At 43.4% G+C, this 21,010-nt stretch overlaps 3 protein-coding genes, 1 long non-coding RNA gene and 1 other non-coding gene across 7 annotated transcripts; 4 read left to right on the forward strand and 1 right to left on the reverse strand.

Annotated features, from left to right (window-relative positions):
- The first annotated feature begins 601 nt into the window (after positions 1 to 601).
- On the forward strand, positions 602 to 5,428 carry LOC130514862 (tubulin epsilon and delta complex protein 2). Of its 3 annotated transcripts, XR_008947078.1 has the most exons (11): positions 621 to 960; positions 1,401 to 1,465; positions 1,627 to 1,884; positions 2,010 to 2,181; positions 2,257 to 2,310; positions 2,384 to 2,462; positions 2,633 to 2,795; positions 2,938 to 3,006; positions 3,554 to 3,747; positions 3,833 to 4,034; positions 5,129 to 5,428. XR_008947078.1 is itself a non-coding variant. In XM_057014692.1 (10 exons), the coding sequence occupies exons 1-10, from the start codon at positions 857 to 859 to the stop codon at positions 3,977 to 3,979; spliced, it is 1,299 nt and encodes a 432-aa protein (XP_056870672.1). In that variant the 5' UTR covers positions 602 to 856; the 3' UTR covers positions 3,980 to 5,428. The 3 variants fall into 3 exon arrangements, 2 of the variants coding, with proteins under 2 accessions (XP_056870672.1, XP_056870671.1); XM_057014692.1 differs by having other exon boundaries at positions 602 to 960; positions 1,633 to 1,884; positions 3,833 to 5,428; XM_057014691.1 differs by having other exon boundaries at positions 622 to 960; positions 3,833 to 5,428.
- On the forward strand, positions 1,067 to 1,140 carry trnat-agu (transfer RNA threonine (anticodon AGU)). The gene has a single exon. It is a non-coding gene; the product is annotated as a tRNA-Thr (tRNA).
- A 1,265-nt stretch (positions 5,429 to 6,693) lies between the features above and the next one.
- LOC130514863 (transmembrane protein 100) lies at positions 6,694 to 9,980 on the forward strand. The gene is made up of 2 exons (XM_057014694.1): positions 6,694 to 6,899; positions 7,026 to 9,980. The coding sequence occupies exon 2, from the start codon at positions 7,105 to 7,107 to the stop codon at positions 7,492 to 7,494; it is 390 nt and encodes a 129-aa protein (XP_056870674.1). The 5' UTR covers positions 6,694 to 6,899; positions 7,026 to 7,104; the 3' UTR covers positions 7,495 to 9,980.
- Positions 9,981 to 13,112: 3,132 nt separating this feature from the next.
- ccnf (cyclin F) lies at positions 13,113 to 20,928 on the forward strand. The gene is made up of 17 exons (XM_057015642.1): positions 13,113 to 13,367; positions 14,121 to 14,278; positions 14,410 to 14,516; positions 14,618 to 14,685; positions 14,768 to 14,964; positions 15,189 to 15,242; positions 15,391 to 15,495; positions 15,593 to 15,670; positions 15,984 to 16,138; positions 16,299 to 16,463; positions 16,659 to 16,782; positions 16,871 to 17,051; positions 17,215 to 17,302; positions 17,848 to 17,947; positions 18,036 to 18,169; positions 18,830 to 19,008; positions 19,238 to 20,928. The coding sequence occupies exons 1-17, from the start codon at positions 13,355 to 13,357 to the stop codon at positions 19,660 to 19,662; spliced, it is 2,331 nt and encodes a 776-aa protein (XP_056871622.1). The 5' UTR covers positions 13,113 to 13,354; the 3' UTR covers positions 19,663 to 20,928.
- On the reverse strand, positions 14,565 to 19,575 carry LOC130515434 (uncharacterized). The gene is made up of 3 exons (XR_008947193.1): positions 19,268 to 19,575; positions 15,368 to 15,468; positions 14,565 to 14,983 (listed from the first exon to the last, which is right to left on the reverse strand). It is a non-coding gene; the product is annotated as an uncharacterized LOC130515434 (long non-coding RNA).
- Positions 20,929 to 21,010: the final 82 nt, after the last annotated feature.

Here is a 21,010-nt window from a genome sequence, read left to right on the forward strand (position 1 = left end):
GGCAGATGGCTCACAAGTAACGTTGAGGTAAATGTGTTCCCCACAGCTGCTGCGCCACAGGAGGCCAGTTCAGGGGTGAACAAATAAGATGATTCATTTGCCTCCTATGCAGCAAGCAAGCTGTTTTCCCACAGCATTCTGAAAAAATAGCAGAAATGTTGTATAGGTTGTGATGGATGGGTTTAAAATAATGCTGCCTTGCAAACACTGAACACCATCTCTGAGATGGGGAGTGGAGTCTAATTTCACATTTCAATTGATGTTTGAAACACTCCTGACAAATTACAGCAAAAACAAGGTGAGTATGGCATTTTGGTCATTAAAACTCATTAAAACCCCACTGTAATGTAGAGTATTTCATGAGATGACCTTTAAGGGACCAAAACAATGTTTAATACTAACTCGTATGATATCTCTGCTCTTTGTCATGCATAAATAATCACGCAAAGTGCCCTCTGGATTATGCACCCGGCTTCCCTATGCAACAGCACGAAGGTTAATAATTCCTCAGAATCTTCCATCAAATTGTACAAGCAAAGTTGGGGATAAGGAAAATCACCCCACGGAATAGTGGGTAGATTTTGCTACTTGGAGCCTTTGCTGAAACCTTCTCACGTCTCTCCACATTTCCTGGAAAGGTCACTTCCGCATCCGTTCCGTTCCATTTCGAACTGGACTGAAAAAGAGCCAGCGAGGAGTAACTAACGAGGGAGCTACACGTTCCCCCCAAATGCCACCCCGAATTATGCGACCCTTTTACGCCTGTACTTAGTACTTGTGTTCCTAAACCAAAAGTTTCTCTGTTTTTAAACACCGACTGCATGCAGAAGTCTGCGGGGTGAATTTTGGAGCAAACATGTCACTTTTATCGTCCATCCAGCAAGCTATCAAGTCCCGTAAAGCGGAGCAAGCCCAATTAAACGACCGTATTCAAGTCTACAGAGAAATATTACAAAGCTTGTAAGTATATTTTTCCGAAATACGACAGGCGCCATATAATGTGTTGGTATAACTAATCGGTTGTGGAGTATATTCATAGAATAAGTTCGGTCCGTCGCCGCTATCTGGCGCTGTGGCTTAGTTGGTTAAAGCGCCTGTCTAGTAAACAGGAGATCCTGGGTTCGAATCCCAGCAGTGCCTTTTGATTAAGGGCTATATTACAATTACAAACTACACAACAATAGGAAAGTACATGTTAGTCCTTAAGGAAGCCCTTAAGTCATTTTATGCGTTTAAAAGTTAAATATGTTATTTTAGAACATGGTGTGTTATAATAGAACATGGTGTCTGAAAACACAGAGAAGACCCTCAATATAACACACGTTCATGCGTGTATATGTACTCACCCCTGCTCATGGTGTTAATTTTAGTGTGTAGTCACATGTCGTATGTTTCCATAGAGCATCATCACCACCATCGTCAACTTGCTATCAGGAGCCAGAATGTACCAGCGATGCTTCGGCAGGTATTTGTATACCATACAATAATAATCCTAATAATATAAGGTTAGATGTCCAGTTCTATTTTATTTAGATATGAACTGTGACTGTTTGTTAGATGTATCTGGTTGTTTCCTTTATTGCACATGAAATGATAATAAAGATAAATCATGTTTGCTTGCGTCAGATGCAGGTGCCTCAGCCAGGGAGAGAAAGGATATTGAATTGCTTGAGCAAGCACTGGAGAAAGCCCTCAAGGTTCGTGCTGGCAACGGACCTTCCAAAAAAGACTCAAAAACACCATCTTTAACTCCAAAGGAAACGCAAGATGCTGTTGTTGTTCGCAAAGAAGGCCCCCTGGCATCTGCCCCTTCCAAAGGGAAGCAGAGCTCCAGATCAGCCTCAAAGTCGGCCAGTTCTAACAGAACACAATCAATTCATTCTGGTACATTCTGGTCCTTTACATTATTGTAAAATAATAACTGTGGACTTTGCTTAATCATAACATATAGAAAACCCTGCAGGAATTTTACAACCTAGAAAACCTCAGCATTTTCTCTTTTACTTCAGGTCAGTTACACAACTCAGCCCTAAATGCTAAAGAGAAGGTTACAAAGGGCAAAGTGTTGAGTGGCAACGACCTTGGCAACGCTGCAACTGTCTCCACGTCTGCTTCAAATAACACGGCACGGGTTTTAGGCACAGTGGAACCTGGACGTCCAAGTTTACCTCAACAAAACAGGTGCTTCTGTATGCCTGGATGAATGGATAAATTACCGGTAAATGAAATTCCTCTAACTCTTTGCCGCCATGACAGAACAGCTTCTGATGAAATAGAAAAATGGAAGGCCCTTCTGAGGAAAAAAAACAGGTGCACAAAATCATTATTCATCAAACGGACATGATGCTATTTATGTTGGAACTAAGTCTGTCTCTCTCAAAAGGTTGTGGGAAAAGGTTGCTGATTCACAAAGGAAACCTGAGGCTGGGAGGAGTCGCTTCTTGGAGAGGATGAGAACTACGGTATTCTCATGTGGTTAAATAGGCTTCCTGCTAGTTTCTGACTTGTCCTTTAAGTGTCGGAACACAGATGTTGATCCACTTTTGTTTTTGTTTTGTACAGAGAACATTTGGGTTAATACCCGTACTCTTGGCATGAATAATGACTGACACCCTCTCCCCCATCCCTCCAGTTCCCAGAGGACTGGCCATGTGGCAGTCCAAACCAGACCCGAGAGCAGCTCCACAGACTGACTCTCCAAGGTCTTGACCTGACTCAGTGCTACCGGACAAAGGAAATTCTGGACAGACAGCCCTCAGAAGTCACAGAAGATCTGTGTAAAGGCCTGGACAAAGGTATAGCTGCAGTTTATGAGTTAAAGAATATTAGTTATTTAATTAATTACTTCACAGGAACAGGATACTATGATGAAGCAAAGCATTTCATCTACTGTTACATTGACTGACTGTTGTGTTCAATGATGTTTTTGTCTTGCAGGTGAGACACTTGAAACGTTGCAGATGACGGCAGTGGAGCTCCAAAAATTTGCCAGCCAAGTGAAACACGGTGGGACTTAATGTGTTTCCTTTGTAACCCATAGATTCAGACCTAAAATAATTGTATTTATATATATATATTTAAAAAGACAAAGAAGAGATAACTTCTGATAACTGAGAATATCTGATTACCGTGTGATTCCCAGTGATGCAGTTATACTGAATCCTCATGGGCTTTCTATGTTACACCACTATTATGACTGTATCACCACCAGGGAGACAGTTTGGTTTATTTTTACCATCTGTAGGGCCACTGCAGCAATCACATGTTGCTAAAAAGGATGTTCATCATCAACGTGTGCTCACATCATTTGGCTAATAGTAAACAGTAACAGTCTATCCAGTCGGATTCTTGGAAAATGATAACAGTCACAGTGGGTCCACATTAAAACTCTTGTGGCCTTGACAGATGACCGTGACGGTGGGGTTCTATATCTACTCAAAAGACAAAGACAAGGGCCAGGCTATTTAAATCTGAGGCGGCAGAGCAGAAAGAAAACATTTTGGCCTATGAGTGTTCACACTGGGTTTCTAAAAATAACCATATTTTCCATCAGAGTGGAAAGCATGGGATCGATGGAGACCAGACAAAGGCTGCCTTTGCCCCGCCGAAGCAAATGGTTCGTGGGGAGAGGGAACGGCCGTACCCTTGCCCACAACTGTCACCTACAGGACCGAGGCTGAGCTCCGGGAGCTGGAGAAGCTGAGGTCAGAGGTGGCGCTGCTGCAGCAGGAGCGCTGCCTTGAGCAGGTAAAGGTTTCTCCAAGCACCTGCTAGGTTTCCACTTTGTCAGAGGCTCAATGGAAACAACAGACTCTTCCTCTTCTATTTGCAGGCTCTGTCAGATCTTTTGACCCCCCAGCTGTCCTCTATCATTTCTGGCCGTCCCAGCAGCAGCGTGCTGAGAGACGTGTACTCCCTGCTGGGTGAAGGCGGCCTGCGTTTTCCTGCTATCGTGGTGGACACTGACCCAGACTGCTGACATAACATGTCACAGTGATCCTTTTCAGTCTGTGCACGTACACATAATGCAGGATGTATCCAACACGCAAAACAATATAATTATGTATATATTATTTAAATTCAAATCTGGTGCAAAGATAACCCTCAGACAGTCAGTAATCACCCTTGAATCAACATTATTTTGAAGGCTGCTCCTCTTAATTGTTCAAGTGCTGTTAGTATAATTTTCCCCCAACTGCTGAAGTCAAGTACAAACAACTAATTATATATTGTAATAGAGCTTAAGCATTGAGCAAGTTGTTATTTCCTGTGGCTGTCTTGCACAATACAGTTCCTAAGTGAAGCGAGAGCGTACGTGGTGTGCGGGAGGAGATTAGCAAGGCCAAAGACGCCGCTTTTTCCAACACACAACGTGTGGATGGCACGGGCTGCTGCCAGACTGGGCTACAGGTGGCGCTGGGTTCACGCACAGCAGGGCGTGGGTGTCTGAGCCCCCTGCGGCAGCATGCCGGCGTACACATACTGCCCCGAGTCAGCTGAGTCACAGGGACAATCTGCTTGTGGGGGAGGTGGGCACGCTCTCTGCGTGCTTCGAGCAGGAAGTGATTTGTTTCTGTGAGGAGAGGGGATGAAAGGATGATCAGCCTCACTCTCTCTGACTTGTGTCTACAAGGGACCAAGGGTTGAACCAACATTAAACTCGCCAATCGCAAATGTCCCTGCAACACGAGCGTCTCGGTGCCAGTGGATTGCAGCCAGGTCCCCTGTAGCAGATTTGTGTTCCGCCCATACAGTCTTGGATAGGAAGAAGGTGAGGAGAAGGCAGGAACGCATCTTCCAGATCTCATCAATGCTTCCCAGAGGGGGAAGCGCCCACGCAGCTCAGCTTTCCTGTGGCCTGCGTACACCAGCTGCTGCCCGGTCCACCCTGTCACCAGCACAGCTCTCCTGCTCCCTCCACCACGGCCTGGCCCTGCCCAGGTTACCCGGGTCTCACGCCCGCGTCCCTGTTTTCCCACGCCTCGTTTTGTCACTCTGTGGAAGAACTAGTGCTGTTTGATTTTCCCAGGAAGGAGCTTCATTTCCATTCCCACCTCATGCACACGCTTGCACTCAGAATGGGACGGAGTTGACCTTTTTATCCTCCTTGCACACTTTTGTTTTTCAGTGCAGTTCATTCAAGTGCAGGTCCACAGAAACCAGACGGTGCTACCAAGAATCCACTTCTGTTCTCAAAATTTGCTCTTCAACAACACCCCCCCCCCTTTGTAAATTCCTTAGTTCCCTCCATTTACTCCGGTGTTGCCCACTGAGCTCCGGCAGTAACCACCGCTGTGCTCATCGATCAGGTTTCATTAGAGCTTATTTGATTTTCCCCATCCTTCAGCTACTAGAATCCATTTTCCTCCATTGACTATGCTTGAGCAAATAATCTAGTCTTTTAAATAAAGCAATCCTCTGGTGCAAATGGGGGCATGTTTGGCTTTTGTTTGAGAATATGAGTCGTGTACCGGTAATTCAATCATTTGATCGGCAGCCAGAGTCCTTTTAGGCACAGGACCCCTGCTGTTGCTCAAGTCAGGCGGCACTTTAGAAGTACATACTGGACACATGTCGAATAAACCCGTAATTAAATTAAATTAAATCTTTGTGGTTTGTGCACCTCCTAAGAATTAAAAGAAAATAGACAGGATGTGAAACATTTCAAAAAGATTGCACCAACACTTGCAGTCATCGCTGTTGGAGGTACCTCTCAGGTCAGCGCAGACCAAGAACCAATCCAAATGCAGCATTTCATGAATAAACGGTATCAGTCACATTAAAAATTTAGTCTATACAGTTTGGTTTTCATCTGGATGTAAACATAAGAACAGGAATGATATGGAACTTACTGCAGCATTTCAATCAGCAGAGATGTTCAAGTGTGTTGATTGAATGTTATGATTAATGAAGCTGAATTCTGTTTTCTTTTGCATGTGTGATTGAATTCAACACATGGTAAATGGGGAAAAACAATTTCTCCTAATTACAGGAAGCATATGTGTTAACCTGGAGGCATAATTGCAAACCAACTATGAAATTAACAGCAACATTTTATTTGTTATATTTTGATGGAAAAGAATGGTGAACATGTGAGTTCGGCTCTCTGAATATAGCATTTACACTGCAGAGGAGGGAGATTAGCCATCTGAGAGAAGACCTGCCAGGATTTTATCGTATTTTCATAGGGTGGAAACAGCAGCGGGGGGGGGGGGATTTACTACTACAAGGTTACCTTTCATTTAGGAAAGACTACTGGACCTGGGGAGGTTAGCTCACTTATGTTTTAATGATTTATTATCTGTCCTCCTACAAATCGGCGTCATACGGTGCTGGGGTGACACATGAAAGCTGCGTGGGTGGTTGTAGGATTTGTTTTCACGCATGTGTGTGTGTGTGTGTGTGTGTGTGTGTGTGTGTGTGTGTGTGTGCTGCTTTGAGGGGACACATCTGCGTTGGTGCAGTCGTGATTCCTCTTCCCTTGTAAAATATATGTCAGCGTAAATAAGCTTTCCATCCTGATAAGACGCGGGATTCCCCTTTATTCTCTGCTTTCCAGGATGCTTTGTTCCCTGTGTGTGCGTGCGTGTTTTGTACAGATAAAATGAAGACTGCAGAGTTTGAAGCAGAGATGAGACGGTGAAGAAAAGAGGGGGCAGCCTTCCCTCCCTCCCCTCATGTTTCGTCAGTCTGTGTTCGCCTTACTTCCCAGTTTGATGTCACACTCAGTAGACCAGTCAGAGCGCTTGGACGTGCCCGTTTTTATTGGCTGGCTCCTCCCCTTCCCACTGTCCCTCATATATCTCACACCACTATGTTGAGCAGATTGTACAATGTGCTGCCACAGAGCCAGCAGGCAGTGTGCAGAGACACGACCAGAGGAGGCAGAGAGGGGGAAAGTGAGTGGATTTCAGCGCTGACTTAAAAAGCCTTCATCTGACACGCTTCAGCCATTTCTCCAGTCTCATATAAGCTTCCTTTTTTCCTTCTGCCTTTGTTTTTTTTTTCTTCTTCTGTTTTTCCAGGCTGGGGCTGAAAGACAACGGGTCGAACGGAGCCAAAGCTACAGTCTGGGTTCGGGATCTGGAAACCGTCAGCATCGGAATGGGTTGTACTACCAGCCACCTGGCCTGCCAAAACCAGCCCCACACCGGTTCTGGGCAGGAAGCTCAATCACTGGAAGCTGGTGCTTCCAAAGTGCCTGAGGTGCTCTCCTCGCTGGAGCGTCTGTCTCAGGCCACCGGCGGCATGGAAAAGTCCTGGTACCGCTGCATCTTTCCCTTCGGAATCATCTCTTTGGTGATCGGCATAGCTGGGACAGGTGTCACCTACACCTACAATGACCTGCCTCAGACCAAAGTGGTGTCTGTGGTCCTGCTTGTCATGGGTCTTCTGCTGCTGCTGGTGGCCACCGCTTGTTGGACTGTCCACAAGAAGAAGAGGAGGAAAAAGAAAGAAGGAGGATCCTTTAACTCCGAGCAGTGTCCCCTGTGAAGCACACGTTGGGGAGAACAGCAAGAGAACCTTGACAGGAGAGACACAACTGGGGCTTGGAGCTCAGGGGTCTGGTATAAAAGTTGCCACTTTACCTCTCAGCCCTAAATCCCCCCCTCCCAATTCTTCGCTGGCACAACTTTTACTGGAGAGTAATCGAGGGTGGTAGGACAGACAGACAGACAGACAGACACAGAGACAGGCAGGCAGGCAGGCAGGACTCTGGAGGACCTGTATGCAAGGTCTGGAATATTTTGGATTGGAAAGGTATGATCACAAATACCTAACACGCATCATTAGAAGTGTCCAGTGTCAAAACAACTTAACAGCAGTAAAACAAATATGCACGGGCACATGCTCCATAGGGTCCTCACTGACATATGCACAAGAATACTACGGATAGCTATGCAGAGCGGCTGTCGGAGTCCGTGCTGACGTCACTAAACACGTCAGTGACAGCATTCCTCCTCCCCGAACAGGTGACTCCGTGAGAGGCCAGAAGTGGGCCAAACAAGCAACCTGAAACCCGGCAGTGCACCCGCGTCAGCGACCAGCATCATTCGCTCATCCTGTGACACCGCAGCAATGTGATTGGGGCTTTTTTTACGCAATGGCAAAGTGGAACTCGAGTCAAGTAGGATCTGACTGGCATCCGTGCAGACCATGGGCCGGGGAGGGCGGGGGGGATCTACAGGGGGAAATGGAAATGAGTTAAAGAACTTTGACCTTGTTATTGGGAAACAAAAGTTTTGCACGGACAACAAACACAACAGAAACTTTTTGTAGAGCCGCTTGTGCGTCAGGTTCAACAATAGTGGCTGTTGTTTCAAATGATACCGCCCATTTGGATGTGCGAGCAAGCGGACTTGTCTCAGCGGGACGCCTCGTCTCTACCAACAAGGATTACTAAAGGACACTGACCGAAGAGACGTGTCAGTGCAACACTTGACTGATCCTGCTCCCCCAGGCCCCCCCTCCCATGTGGTGCCTTGTGCTAGCCTCATGGAAAAAGGCTCTGATGCATTCCCCCGTTTCTATATGAACTGAACCCTGCCGCTCTCTTACTCTCCTCACCTCTTCCATCCCATTTGCCTTCGTTTCCCCTCACACACCCATTGTGATATCGCCCTGAATGGATCGCATTCATCCTTTGGATGCACATGTTCAGACGCTGAAATGGACATCAAGGCTGCCAGACCTTTGGCTTTATCTCGCTGTGCCTAAGAAAGTCGATTATTCTCTCTCCCTGTCTAATCGTGGAAAGAAACAGAATCTCCGTCACTCTGAAAATAGAACGCTCCAGACTCTGGACTTTCCCTTTCCTTCACCTTATCTTTCAGAGTGAAGGAACGAACATATCTGCCTTTAGCTATTGCAAAGAACTGCTTTCTACTGGTGTGCGGGCTCTCCCGACGAGACACCCCATGGCACGTTGTCCTTGTCTTAAACATTCTTGCCTGCAACACGTCTTGGTGGACACAAGAAGCTAAAAATAGCCGTTAAAGAAGGATTAAAGTAGTGTGCGGCTTGTGTTTTCAGGTGACCGATTGTGCTTTTACCCTTGACAACCATTATTGATCATGATTACGTTGATGGTGATTTCGCCCTAGTAGCCGTGTTGAATGCGTCTATGCATCAAAAGCTGGTTGTTAATGTGTAATGTTAAAAGCTTGCCAGTTATGTCGATGCTTCTAACCTCCCAGCTTTAGCATACGCGCAATGGATCAGACCTGTCCAACAACAACAAAAAAATTAAATCCTGCTTAGTGTGCATGTGTGCGTCACAGGTGTTGACAGCCAAAAGGAAGAAGGGGAAATTAAGAGGAACTCATGGAAAAGGAGAAGCGGGGAAATAATTATGTTGGGGTTTTTTATGCTGGAATGGCGTGCCATCTATTAAAGCTCTGATGGAATTCGGCGCATTAGTGTCAGAGGTGGTAATAAAACCGGCTGTTATGTTTATAGCTAACATAGATCAGCTGGTGAAGCACATGCATAATGTGCACTCAAGCCAGCCCTTTTTTCATTCAAGGTAAACCTCACAGGAAATGCTGGTGGATGATTGAGTTTATTTAATATGTCTATGGGAACTGGTCATATTAAATAAGCCTGGGACAGCAGCTGACCAGGCAGGTGCCTCATGCGTTAGTTCAAATGTTATGAGTCACACTCCATGTTGTATTTTGCTCATTTTAATCATGCATATGTCACGAAAACTGATAGAAGTACCAGACATCGATTTCCCTTCTGCCTTCTGGAAAAAAATGAAAGGGGAAAATCTACCTCTCCCAGCTGCAGGGGAAATATTATATGTCCCAGTAGACAGTCTCGCTGTCTTGCCTAAGCTATTTGCCACTCCACCGAGTGACATTAAATATGTTTATTTGCCCGGCCTCTAGTATTTGGTGCTGTACATATATGATTATTTTCTACTGTTATATTTCTACATATCTGTACATTTTGCCTGTAATAAATGAATGTGACTTAAGTTGCCTGCAATGCTCTACTTTTATTTCGCTTGATGAAGCTGTGATTCCTTCCCTGCTGGTTTATATTGGAATATAATGACGTCTTGGAAGATTTGCTGAATTCGACCGTCTTAGCTAAGCAAACCCGCTAGTGTCAGGTGGAAAATGAGACTCCCTCTACTGACAAATATGAGAAATATCCAATATGTAGGAATCTGTTGTCAAGAGGCAATAACAAACGCAGACATGTTTTAATACTTTAATATGACATCAGATATATTAGCATCCAATCTTTGAGTTTTTTGTATCTTAGCATTGAAATACTGAGTCCCCCTCCATGGGTGCTAGACTCTACAGAAAAAGTTTCTACAGAAAAAGAGGGAAAGGGGGAAGTTAGGAACTGGTATATAGGTGTAGAATTCCTGGATTCTAACCACTCAAAATTCCTCAAAAAACCTCAAAATTCAGTGGAAGGATTTGTGTTCATTGGTTAAAATTCAATACATTTTCCTTTCACTGTCACTTTACAGTCACTACATTTTTTAAGCTAATATCCTCTTCTGAGTTTTTTTTTTTAAATGGTAAACAGTTTTTTTGTTAAGCACTTTTCACCAGGTGGCTGCTATAGAAACTCAGTAAGGCTTTCTCTTTCAGTAAAACTTGTTTTTACATGTTTACCATCTCAACATCAGTGAAGCCAACATGGGGAGAGAGAGCAGATAGTGGTCATTCGCTTTGCTGGGATCAGCAGAGATTGCAGGAAACCAGATGGGAGCAACTCATCCGTCTGCCCCTTTCAAATTTGACTTTCCTTGTACTGAATTACTCAAATGGACACAGCAGCGCATTTCCAGCGGCTCTGTTGTTTCTAAATTACATCTCTGTAGGATTTTGCATTGTCTGCTTCGGTGGCACATGCCTGCCTGGCCCGATTTAATGAAATCCCATTAATTATAATAGAAACAAACGCGATTAGCCATTTCATTTAATCCTTCAAACACTGGCAAACAGTGAGATAGCATTGTGCTGGCACGTGCACGCTATTGATTATTTCTAAGAGGAAAATATGTGACGTTCTCCTATCCATCACAACTGCAGACAATCTTACATTAAAATTTCATCTTTTTAATTGACAGGAAATATCAGCATTTCAAACCACATGAACTTCCAATTGATCTGCACCATTAGCCATGGTGTGAAGTTATCACTCTCTCCTCTTCACTTTGATTCAAACTTAATTTCTTCCGGCGGTATGCAGAATATGTATAATGAGCATAAATATTCTCATAAATTATGAATAATGATGATGGGACATAATTATACACCTGGATTATGCAGCAAAACACATTTGCCTCTGAGTTTGTGTGTGTGTGTGTGTGTGTGTGTGTGTGTGTGTGTGTGTGTGGTGTGTGTGTGTGTGTGTGTGTGTGTGTGATTTATGTGAACACATTCAAATAAATTGAGTTCATTTTCAAGCCGTGTATTAACTTTTATGAAGATAGATAGATAGATAGATAGATAGATAGATAGATAGATAGATAGATAGATAGATAGATAGATAGACAGATAGATAGACAGATAGACAGATAGATAGATAGATAGATAGATAGATAGATAGATAGATAGATAGATAGATAGATGATAGATAGATAGATATAGATAGATAGATAGATAGATAGATAGATAGATAGATAGATAGATAGATAGATAGATAGATGATAGATGATAGATAAATAGATAGATAGATAGATGACTGTCACTTTGTTTTTCTGAGAAAACAGTGACTATAGGAGTCTGGGTTTCTATGGCAACAATGTCTGCATCTGTTGAGAAAAAGGGTGTGCCCTGTGTCTGAGGTCACCCAGATTGGAGATAACGCCACAATGAACCCAGGGGAAGATAACAAAAATCGTTATTTCTACAACGTCACGTGAGACTTGTTCACAGATCCAGCACAAACACAAAATAATCAGGGCTCATCCATTGTGTTTTCTTTCAAAAATCAAAATGTAATATTGATGTGTGGATCAATGGCGAGCCCTCTACAATCACCTGATTACATTGTGCTCAGCCTCTTTATGACTCTACTCAAAAAGAGCAGCCAATCAAGAAAGCACTCTTAGGCCAAGAGAGCTGTTTAAATGATTGCTGTTCAAGGTCTTAATCTTTTCCAGATACAGCAGATGTTGACCGAGTGCAGTTTATGTGTTTAAAAATACAGTCAACATTGGATGTGTGACAGGCCAGAGAGGCGTTATAATAATGTGGCTGTGGTGGACTTGGACTAATGGGTTTTTATAGCCCAGATTTACGAAGAAAGTTTCACACTTTCACACTTTCAAACTGTTGATGATGCCATTTAAAAGACATCGAGACAGAAACTGATTCTGAACCAAGAGTCGTTGGGGAGTGGGGGGTTTGAGACTCTCGGTCCCCTTTTACACAACAATGTCATCATCACGGTCATCAGACGAGAACCAAGTGCACACAGGCACACAATCACACAGGCACAAACACACATAGACACACAAATCTTTAGATAACGGCTGAAACTGACACAAGTCCAATACTCATAAGCCAAGAGGTTCCTTTAGCCTGGATGACTGACCATTCATTGACATAGCACAATATGGATTTTGGTACTCATTTAGTAGCAAGTACAAGAAGACTTTAATTAAAATCTTTTTATTTTTAAGGATAAGGTCAAAATTCTGAGGTGAAATTCAGAATTCCTAAAAACCTCTATTTCTTTTTTTTAATGGTTTCTAGTGATTTTTTAATGTTTTGTAGAATTAACCATCTGTCCCTTTAAATGTGGTCCCTTTAAACGGCGATTGCACTTAACTACATTTCCCAGGATCCTCGAGAAAGGTTTGAATCATGTGGGTTTTACGGTCATCTGTTCAGCCAATCGATCCCATTAGGCGGCGAGCGCGTACTTCGAAATGGTGTGACGTTCACCAATAAGCTACCGATATTTCGCAGTTCGTAAAATTTGGCCAATAGGTTTCCCCATTTGATGCGCTGGCCAATGAGACGCTGGCTACTTGGCGGATGGGCGTCACCCATTTTGCCCAATCAGAATGAAATAACAATTTAAACAGCGAGCATGGGCGGGGGTTAAGGCGCATTGAGGGCGGGTCTAACAAGAGGGGCCGCGTGCTGGAAATTTTGAATTCTGGTGAAAGCTCACTACTTGTGAATTTACTAGAGTGGTGAAGTACATTAAAGGCTGTGACATAGCGTTGAAACACTTCACCACAAATTGCTGAAAAACACTTTTGACATTTTTATGCTTTTAGTTTTATCTGGTTCCGCCGCTATATTTACATCGCACCGCAGGGGACAGGCGCAGAGACATTGCTGCTGGAAGAACATATACTACACTTGCAATGAAAGCAGGCGGTAAGTAACTCTTTAAGAATTATAACAATCTCTATTATTAATAATATATAATTAATTCAGGGGTGATATTTGTTAATATACTTTAAATGATTGCGTTTCGACGGAAATAGACATCTGCCGGTTCGCTATCTTGACTCCTAGGCTACTTGAGTATTGGCGTAAATTACTGTAGTTTATATAGATTAATGATGCCAACAGCTATTAAAATACGTGGTACAATACTTTTGTTTATGTTGACTATGTTAAGTATCACTATTAATGCAAAATTCCATCAACTCTGCCAGGTTAACGTTAGGAGGGAAATTTAGGCGCTCACTTACGTCGAGTTTTTTTACCCAGCTGTTTAGCTGGCTATATATTAGCCTGAATTATACTGTTTAATTACGTAATATCTTGTCTTTATGGCCCTGGCAGAGATGAGATGAAGCCTTATTGCATTTGGTTTCAACTTTTTAATCTAATCAGACCATTTGGAGAACCCTTACGATAGGCGTTTTTTGAATGTGGAATCCTTCACATTGGTCCGGTAACCAGATTAGATGATCTCACCCCTGGGCTTTTAAATTAAGAGCAAATATTTGTTTGGCATCAGTGTGAGAATTCAATTTAGGGGTCTGCACAAAGCTGTTAAATGGCTTTGGCAGGGTTTTCTCGTGCAACGCACTTAGCCTCACAGCTTGAAAACATTAATTTTCAAACTAGAGTCCTTTTGAGTTTCCAGAATTTCTATACAGTATTTCCCTTTTCTTTCAGTGCTCCACTGCAGATGTTCAAAATGCTACTCAGTTCCGACAAAGAAGCGGGTCCGTAAGCGAGTCCCACCGGCCCTCGGCCTGCTGTCCCTACCTGAGGAGGTCCTTCTCTGCATTCTCCAGTGCCTGTCGGCTGAGGACTTGCTGTCTGTCAGAGCTGTGAGTGAATGCACTGTAACACTCCTGACCTCTTGGCGTCCCAGTTTTTTATATATTACGGAGCACACACATTGTGACCAGTTGAGTTAATTTTGCCTGGTGTTGACCAACTGTCCTCTTTTCTGTTGCAGGCTCACTCCCAACTAAGGGACATTGTTGACAACCACTCTAGTGTTTGGGCGAGGGTCAGTTTTAGAGACTCGTGGCCTTCTCCCAACAGCTTATGGCTATTTGAAAGGTACAGGCATGACTGACAGTCTGTTGAAAAAAAACCCAAATTCAGATGTAAAGTGTTGTCCTTTCGTATGGGTGATTTATTGAAGAACTGTCATATTACAGGGCTGCTGAAAAGGGTAATTTTGAAGCTGCTGTGAAGCTAGGAATTGCTTACTTATACAACGAAGGCCGTAAGTTTAGCTCTCTTATCATTGTTTGTTGCCTTTAACACCACATGTAAACTCATTTGTGCATCGTGTTTTTCTCCATCAGCGTTATTGAGTGATGAAGGACGAGCAGATGTTTGTGGACGCAAGGCCGCTCACTTTTTCAGCCTGGCAGAGACCCTGCGCGCTCCTTCTGTCAATCCCTTCATCTGGGTCTTCATCCGCCCGCCATGGTCACCCACAGGGAGCTGCTGCAAAGCAGTCGTGTTTGACCACCTCAAGGCGGAGTGTGAAAAGCACGTGGTAGGTTTCCCTCTGGCCCCTATATATGAAAATTAGGCCACATTCTTGGTAATACCGCAGTTTTATGATGTTAACAATGCACAATATGAATGTTTCAGGAAAATCCAAGAGATTCTTAGTTCCTTCCGGCCATTTTAAATAAATGTACACAGGAATATTCATTGAGTCCATTAGTTCACTGGATAATTTAAGTGGTTGTGGTTTCTTTTCTCTCTTGCCTGTAGGAGAAGAGGGGACCCTTGTTGCACTGTCTAGCTCGAGTTTTGCAGCTATTTGAAGTAAGTGTGAATGCATTGGGTGCTCTGCTATTGTGTAGTTGTGTGCAAATGTCACAGTTCAACCACAGTTGCAGCATCTGTACATTTTAGTCATTCTCTTCTGTAATGGGATGTCTGTCACTCACCCCCGCATGGATTTTCTTTTCAGGGGGATGACAAGCTCTCTGAAGCTGTATCGATGCTGGAGCGGTCATCACAAGCTGGTTGTCTACAAAGTTCCTACCTGCTGTGGGAGCACAAACGGAGAGGGGCCGTGAGTTTGTTGTTATACTTTGAAATCTGTAATTTATGAATATGGTTTTTGAGTGTGGTCAAAAAGATTTGATTGATGAATCTCTACTCATTTTCAGATGACTGACCCGGGCAGATACCTCCAGTGCATAAGAACCCTCAGGGACTATGCTGGGAAAGGATGCTGGGAAGCACAGGTGTGTGATTTGAAAGAATATAGTGATGACTCTGATTTTGATGATTACCAGTAATCCATGAGTCAGCCAGCGCCTCTGCCATGGTACAAATTGTTGTTCTCCTCCATTTCCATTTCCACTTGTTCACTTGGACAAATTATTAAAGCATATTCAGGGACTTAGAATCTTTGCCGGAGTGACATTACTACCTTTCTACAATATAGTACTTAACCGTTGTCCTTTTTATCATAGCGTATGATAACATAATGAGCAAACCTTTGGGGTAACTGTTTTTCCGTCCTTAAGGGTAAATATGTGCTTTCATCCTATTCAGCTCTCCCTGGCCAAAGTGTGCAGCTGTGGGAATCCATTAGGTCTGGAATCAAAGGCCTGCTCTGATTTAGTGTCTCAGCTGTTCAGTTCCGCTCACCCTGCCTCACAACACTGCAGTCTAGGTGCCCTCAGACCAGGCATCAATGACACCATGAGGTACGCAGGAACAGAATCACAACCACGTGCTTCTAAATGGTCTGTAGAGAGTGGCGGCTCAGTGTTTCAGTTGTCTTGTATAACAATTTGAAAGATAACGATATGAAACACCACTAATATGTTGCTCATCCAAAATCTCTTGGACCTTTTTTCCCTCCAGGTACATCCTGGTCGACTGGCTCGTGGAGGTGACCACTATGAAGGATTTCTCCAGCCTTACGCTGCATGTGACAGTGGGTTGTGTAGACCGCTACTTGGCTCTACGCTCTGTCCCAAAGGCTCGGCTCCAGTTACTTGGAATTGCCTGCATGGTAGTTTGTACACGGTAAGAATACACAAATACACAATCCTTTGCATGTTTCACAACATTTTAGTGTCTGTTGGACATTTAACTCAGAATTCTACTTCTTTCCTTGTCATGGCTAGACTGAAGGAGATTATTGCTGTTTGTTTACAATTACCAGTGGTCTATTAAATGCATTTCTTTGCATTCATTTGTTTTATTTATTCACTTCTGCAGCTATATGAGTAAAGAAATCTTGACCATACGCGAAGCTGTCTGGCTAACAGACAACACGTATAAATATGAAGACCTGGTTCGTATGATGGGGGAGGTTGTGTCTGTGCTGGAGGGAAAGATCAGAGTGAGTACATCGAATTTCCAAACCTGACATCCCTTAAAGGTATTTGTCGGAGTTGTAAACCATAACTTCAAATATGATTTCACACTAGTGCCCCACGCTGCTGGACTATGGCGAGGTTCTGCTGTCTCTGCTCCCCCTGGAGAGGAGGACCACTCACCTCTTTAGCTACATCTGTGAGCTGTCACTGCTGTACTCTCCCCTCGCCACGCCGCCGCCTGCCAAACTGGCCTGCGCCGCGCTGCTGCTTACGCGAGCACTACATCACTATGGTAATAACACCGGCTGCACAGATAACACACGGCCTGTTTTAGAAGCGGAATGCAACCATTACTTTTAAAGATAGACGTGGAACACAAATCATTGTCAAACATATTTAGAGAGCTCAAGGCAAGTGTAGCGTTTGATTTGTGTCTGTGGTCGTCTTCTCTGCAGCCCCGCTCTGGCCTAGCCTGTTGGTTGACTACACAGGATTCTCCAAGCAAGACCTTGTCTCTCTCTCCATGCTGCTCTATGTCAAATGGTAAGATTTCACTTAGTGTTTCCAAGCAATTAGCTTCTCTACTTGACAGTACTATTATACAAGTTGCCAGTGATGTATCCCAAGCACGGTTAAAGAACACATTTTCTACCAACCTCTAAAGTACCATTTTCTGCCATGATGACATGAATATGTAAAAATTAAATGTAATATTTTTTGTGACCTCAGGAAAGGTCATAATTGTGGCAAAAGATATGGAACTGTAGTGGTTTTGTAGTTTTTAGTTGTTTCAAAATGCTCTAAGAAGTGATCGACTTTTGTCAATCTAACCTGGAGGCCAAAGTCGTAAAAGACTATGAGGCATCTGGGCTGTAGATTCTTTGGGGGAGGGAGGGGGGGATGAGTCTTCCCACTCAATCACATGGTAAGTCACGGAAACGTGCTTCGGGGTGAGTCACTTTGATAGTGGCATGTACTGAAAAACTGTAATTCTCAAATGGACAAGTAATGTGATTTGTGCCTTTCATTAGTGATGTGGTAAGGAAAGTGGATTAAGGTTTTTCTTTTCCTCGTTCTCTCTCCTTCAGCTTCAGTCAGGATGTTCCCAAAGATTATAGACATGTGTCTCTTACCGGGGTCAAACAACGATTTGAGGACGAGGTCTACCATCAGATCAGTAAAGAAAAGGTACGTGTTATATTTACAGTATTTATTTTTCATATTAATTTTTCAACAAAGCCTAATTTTTGTGACATGGTGCATGTTTTGCCAAAAGGTGGCGGACTATAAAGAATTGTGCCAGATCTTGGAGATCCCTGAGGAGGCGCCTCAGATGGAGCCTTCTTGTTCAAACGGTCATCCAACAGACATCCATGCCTTCCTCGCTTCTCCAACCAGCACCAACAAGAGGTAGGTTTGGTACCAGCACGGCGGGTGTACGGACCAAAATCTGATGGTCTATGACATGAGCAACTACTTAGCACAAATGCTAATGAGCTATGACACAATGTGTATCCAGCAGTCAGATTTCAGTGGAGGGTCATGATGGAAAGATCTTGAGCTCAGTGGTGGTATTTATTCATTTTTCTCTGGGTGGTCCATACCACAGTCATATTCCCTGCTGTCAGACTGGTCAGAAGCTGCCTTTTATTCCCTTTTAGTTACGTTTGAAACTCCTTAGACATAATTTTAAACAAAACGTTTCTGCTGACAAATGGGGTTTGATACCGTCAATGCAAGCTTCATGTGGTAAACTGGTTTAAAAAAGCATATCTCCCGAGTTCTTACGTGGCCTGTTGCCCCCCCCCCCCCATTGTGGATGAGTCAGTGGGCACAACTGCATTATGTCTGGAGAGGCAGAGGAGGACAGAGAGGGTGCATGATGACGAACATATAGATAAAATAAAAGCATTCTGTAAAAGACTTTTGCAAAATAACTATGTGAGTGGCCAGATTTCCCAGATCTTAACAAGCATGTTGGAAAACTATGATCCATTTCTCCAGAAGGCACTTGTTTGTGCCATCTGCACCTTAATTCGCTGTTTCAATTATTGTTCGCATTTTCTCAAGGAGACGGGATGACGCTATGCAGAGCCGCAGAGAGAGCTTTGTGGCCACGCCCACAGCAGAGCTGTCCAAGCAAGAGGAGACATTGCTGGGTGACATCCTGGACTGGAGCCTGGACACGTCCTGTTCTGGTTATGAGGGAGACCAGGACGAGGACAGTGAGGGAGAGAAAGATGTTGACGGTAAGTGTCAACAAGAAAGTGGGTGAAAGGGAGAGTATGAATGATTGAGTTACTCATCCTTTTGAATATTAAGTGAGATGACTCAGCACTGTTACATCAGCAGTATGTTAAAAGAAAAACAGCATTTTGTTTTTGGATCTTGCAAGCTAGCAGTCACTGGTGAATAAGGAGAGACCAGATTAAGTGTTTGGACTCCTAAACTCTGACACCTGTTGTTTTGTTTCCGCAGTTTCTATGATATCCATCAAACTGGACTCACTGACTGAAGATGCAAAACAGGAACATTGCAGGGCTCTGTCCAGTGATGAAGACAGCTTCTGTGAAGATGAGAGGGAGGCTGGTAAGAACCAGCCCAGTTGGGAGCCGTTTTCCTTCTCCTCAGGTTACTCCTCCATCCAGAGTGTGAGCCCCTCGTCCTCATGCTCCGCCTCCTCCCCGCTCATGCCTTGCACATTTAAGACGATAACCACGTCCTCCGGCACAGCCTCCAAGGGCCAGCCTGGGTTCCGCCTTCTGGTCCCCATGCAGAGGCCACGCGGCACCTCCAGCAAACAAGTCAAGAGGAAGAACTCTGCAGCTCATAGCGGAGGGGAGGTAGAAAGAGAAGATGAAGAAGACGAGTATACCACCAAGCCAGGGTTTCTGAGTTTATAGGCAGTTGTCATAGGTCCCCCCCCCCATTTATTAAACTCCAGCACTTTTTCCTCACTCTGTCTGGCTGCACTGGTCCATCACTTGCAAAAAAATAAATCAAGAAACAAAGACAAGTAAGGGAAAATGTGGGGGAAAATATGTTGCGTTTCATTTCCACGTTTACAGGCACGGTCCGACTTTGCTCTGACACCACTGGAACATAACTTGATTCTGCTCAGGACTCTTGTACAATTTATATTTCAAAGCCAAGAACAAACTCTTTATATTCTGTTGGATAGCTGCGGATGAACTGAAACCTCATGGCATTTTCTTTGTTTTTTTTTTCTTAAGTTTTTCACTGTCAACATCATGCTGTGAAAAATCGCTAAACATAGGGAGTCATTGTGATTATTCTGGTGATCAGTCTCTGATATGCACTGTCTGTACAAGAAACTTGTACTTGGTTAATGTGTAGTTAAAATGCCTGCATCATAAGACAAAAATGATTGTATCACTTTGTTTTCTTTTGGTTTTGTTTTTTTTATATATGTCTTGGTTCTGTTTGCATTTACCAAAGGTACTGTGGTGATTTCAGTTTTGCTTTCTGAGGCTTTTCCAAGAGAAACAGCTGTGAAATTAGACTTGAGCTGGTCTAAACCTTATCCTGTCCTGTATGGGTCCATCAGTTGTGCTGTTGATGTTTCGAAATCACACTAATCCGTCAGAATCCACAGATTAGCTTTAAGAGTATTGAGATGGGTTTCAGTCATTACCACCCTGATAAATTGTACTTCACTTATTTTTGTGGGTTCAATGAGCTGGGTTTTTTCTTCCATCATGGTGCAGTCAAATTTAAAGATTTCCATGCTTGAACAATCAACGATAAACTACTTTTACTATCTTAAAGGTGCCTTATTAAAGGAAATTTGGACACTAATGTAAAAGTATTACTTAGTGGGCTTTGGAACGTACTGTACGCCTCATTCTGCATGCTGAGTATTCTGTCAAGTTGAACCAATTGTGACTGACTGTTTTAAACTGTTTAGTCAGCCTGGTTACATCCTGTGTTTTATAAATGTACATAGTATTATATGTATAATTGGAAAGAGTATTTCCTTTCTACTTGAAATTGTTTGTCATTATAAAAAAGCTGGGTTATTTTGTTATTTGTTGTATCTTGATGAATTTTTTTATCCCTTCCTGAGTATAGTTTTTTTTTTTATGACCTGTAAGAATATACATACCTTTGTGTGGCATTCAAATACAACAAACAATTTTATAAATATCCACTGTTTCCTGAAGTCTTTTACCAGAGAGAGAGAGAGAGAGAGAAACTACAGACTTCCTATTTTAGCTTTAGAATTTGTGT

Source organism: Takifugu flavidus, chromosome 18, assembly GCF_003711565.1.
Source record: "Takifugu flavidus isolate HTHZ2018 chromosome 18, ASM371156v2, whole genome shotgun sequence".
Taxonomy (NCBI): Eukaryota; Metazoa; Chordata; class Actinopteri; order Tetraodontiformes; family Tetraodontidae; genus Takifugu; species Takifugu flavidus.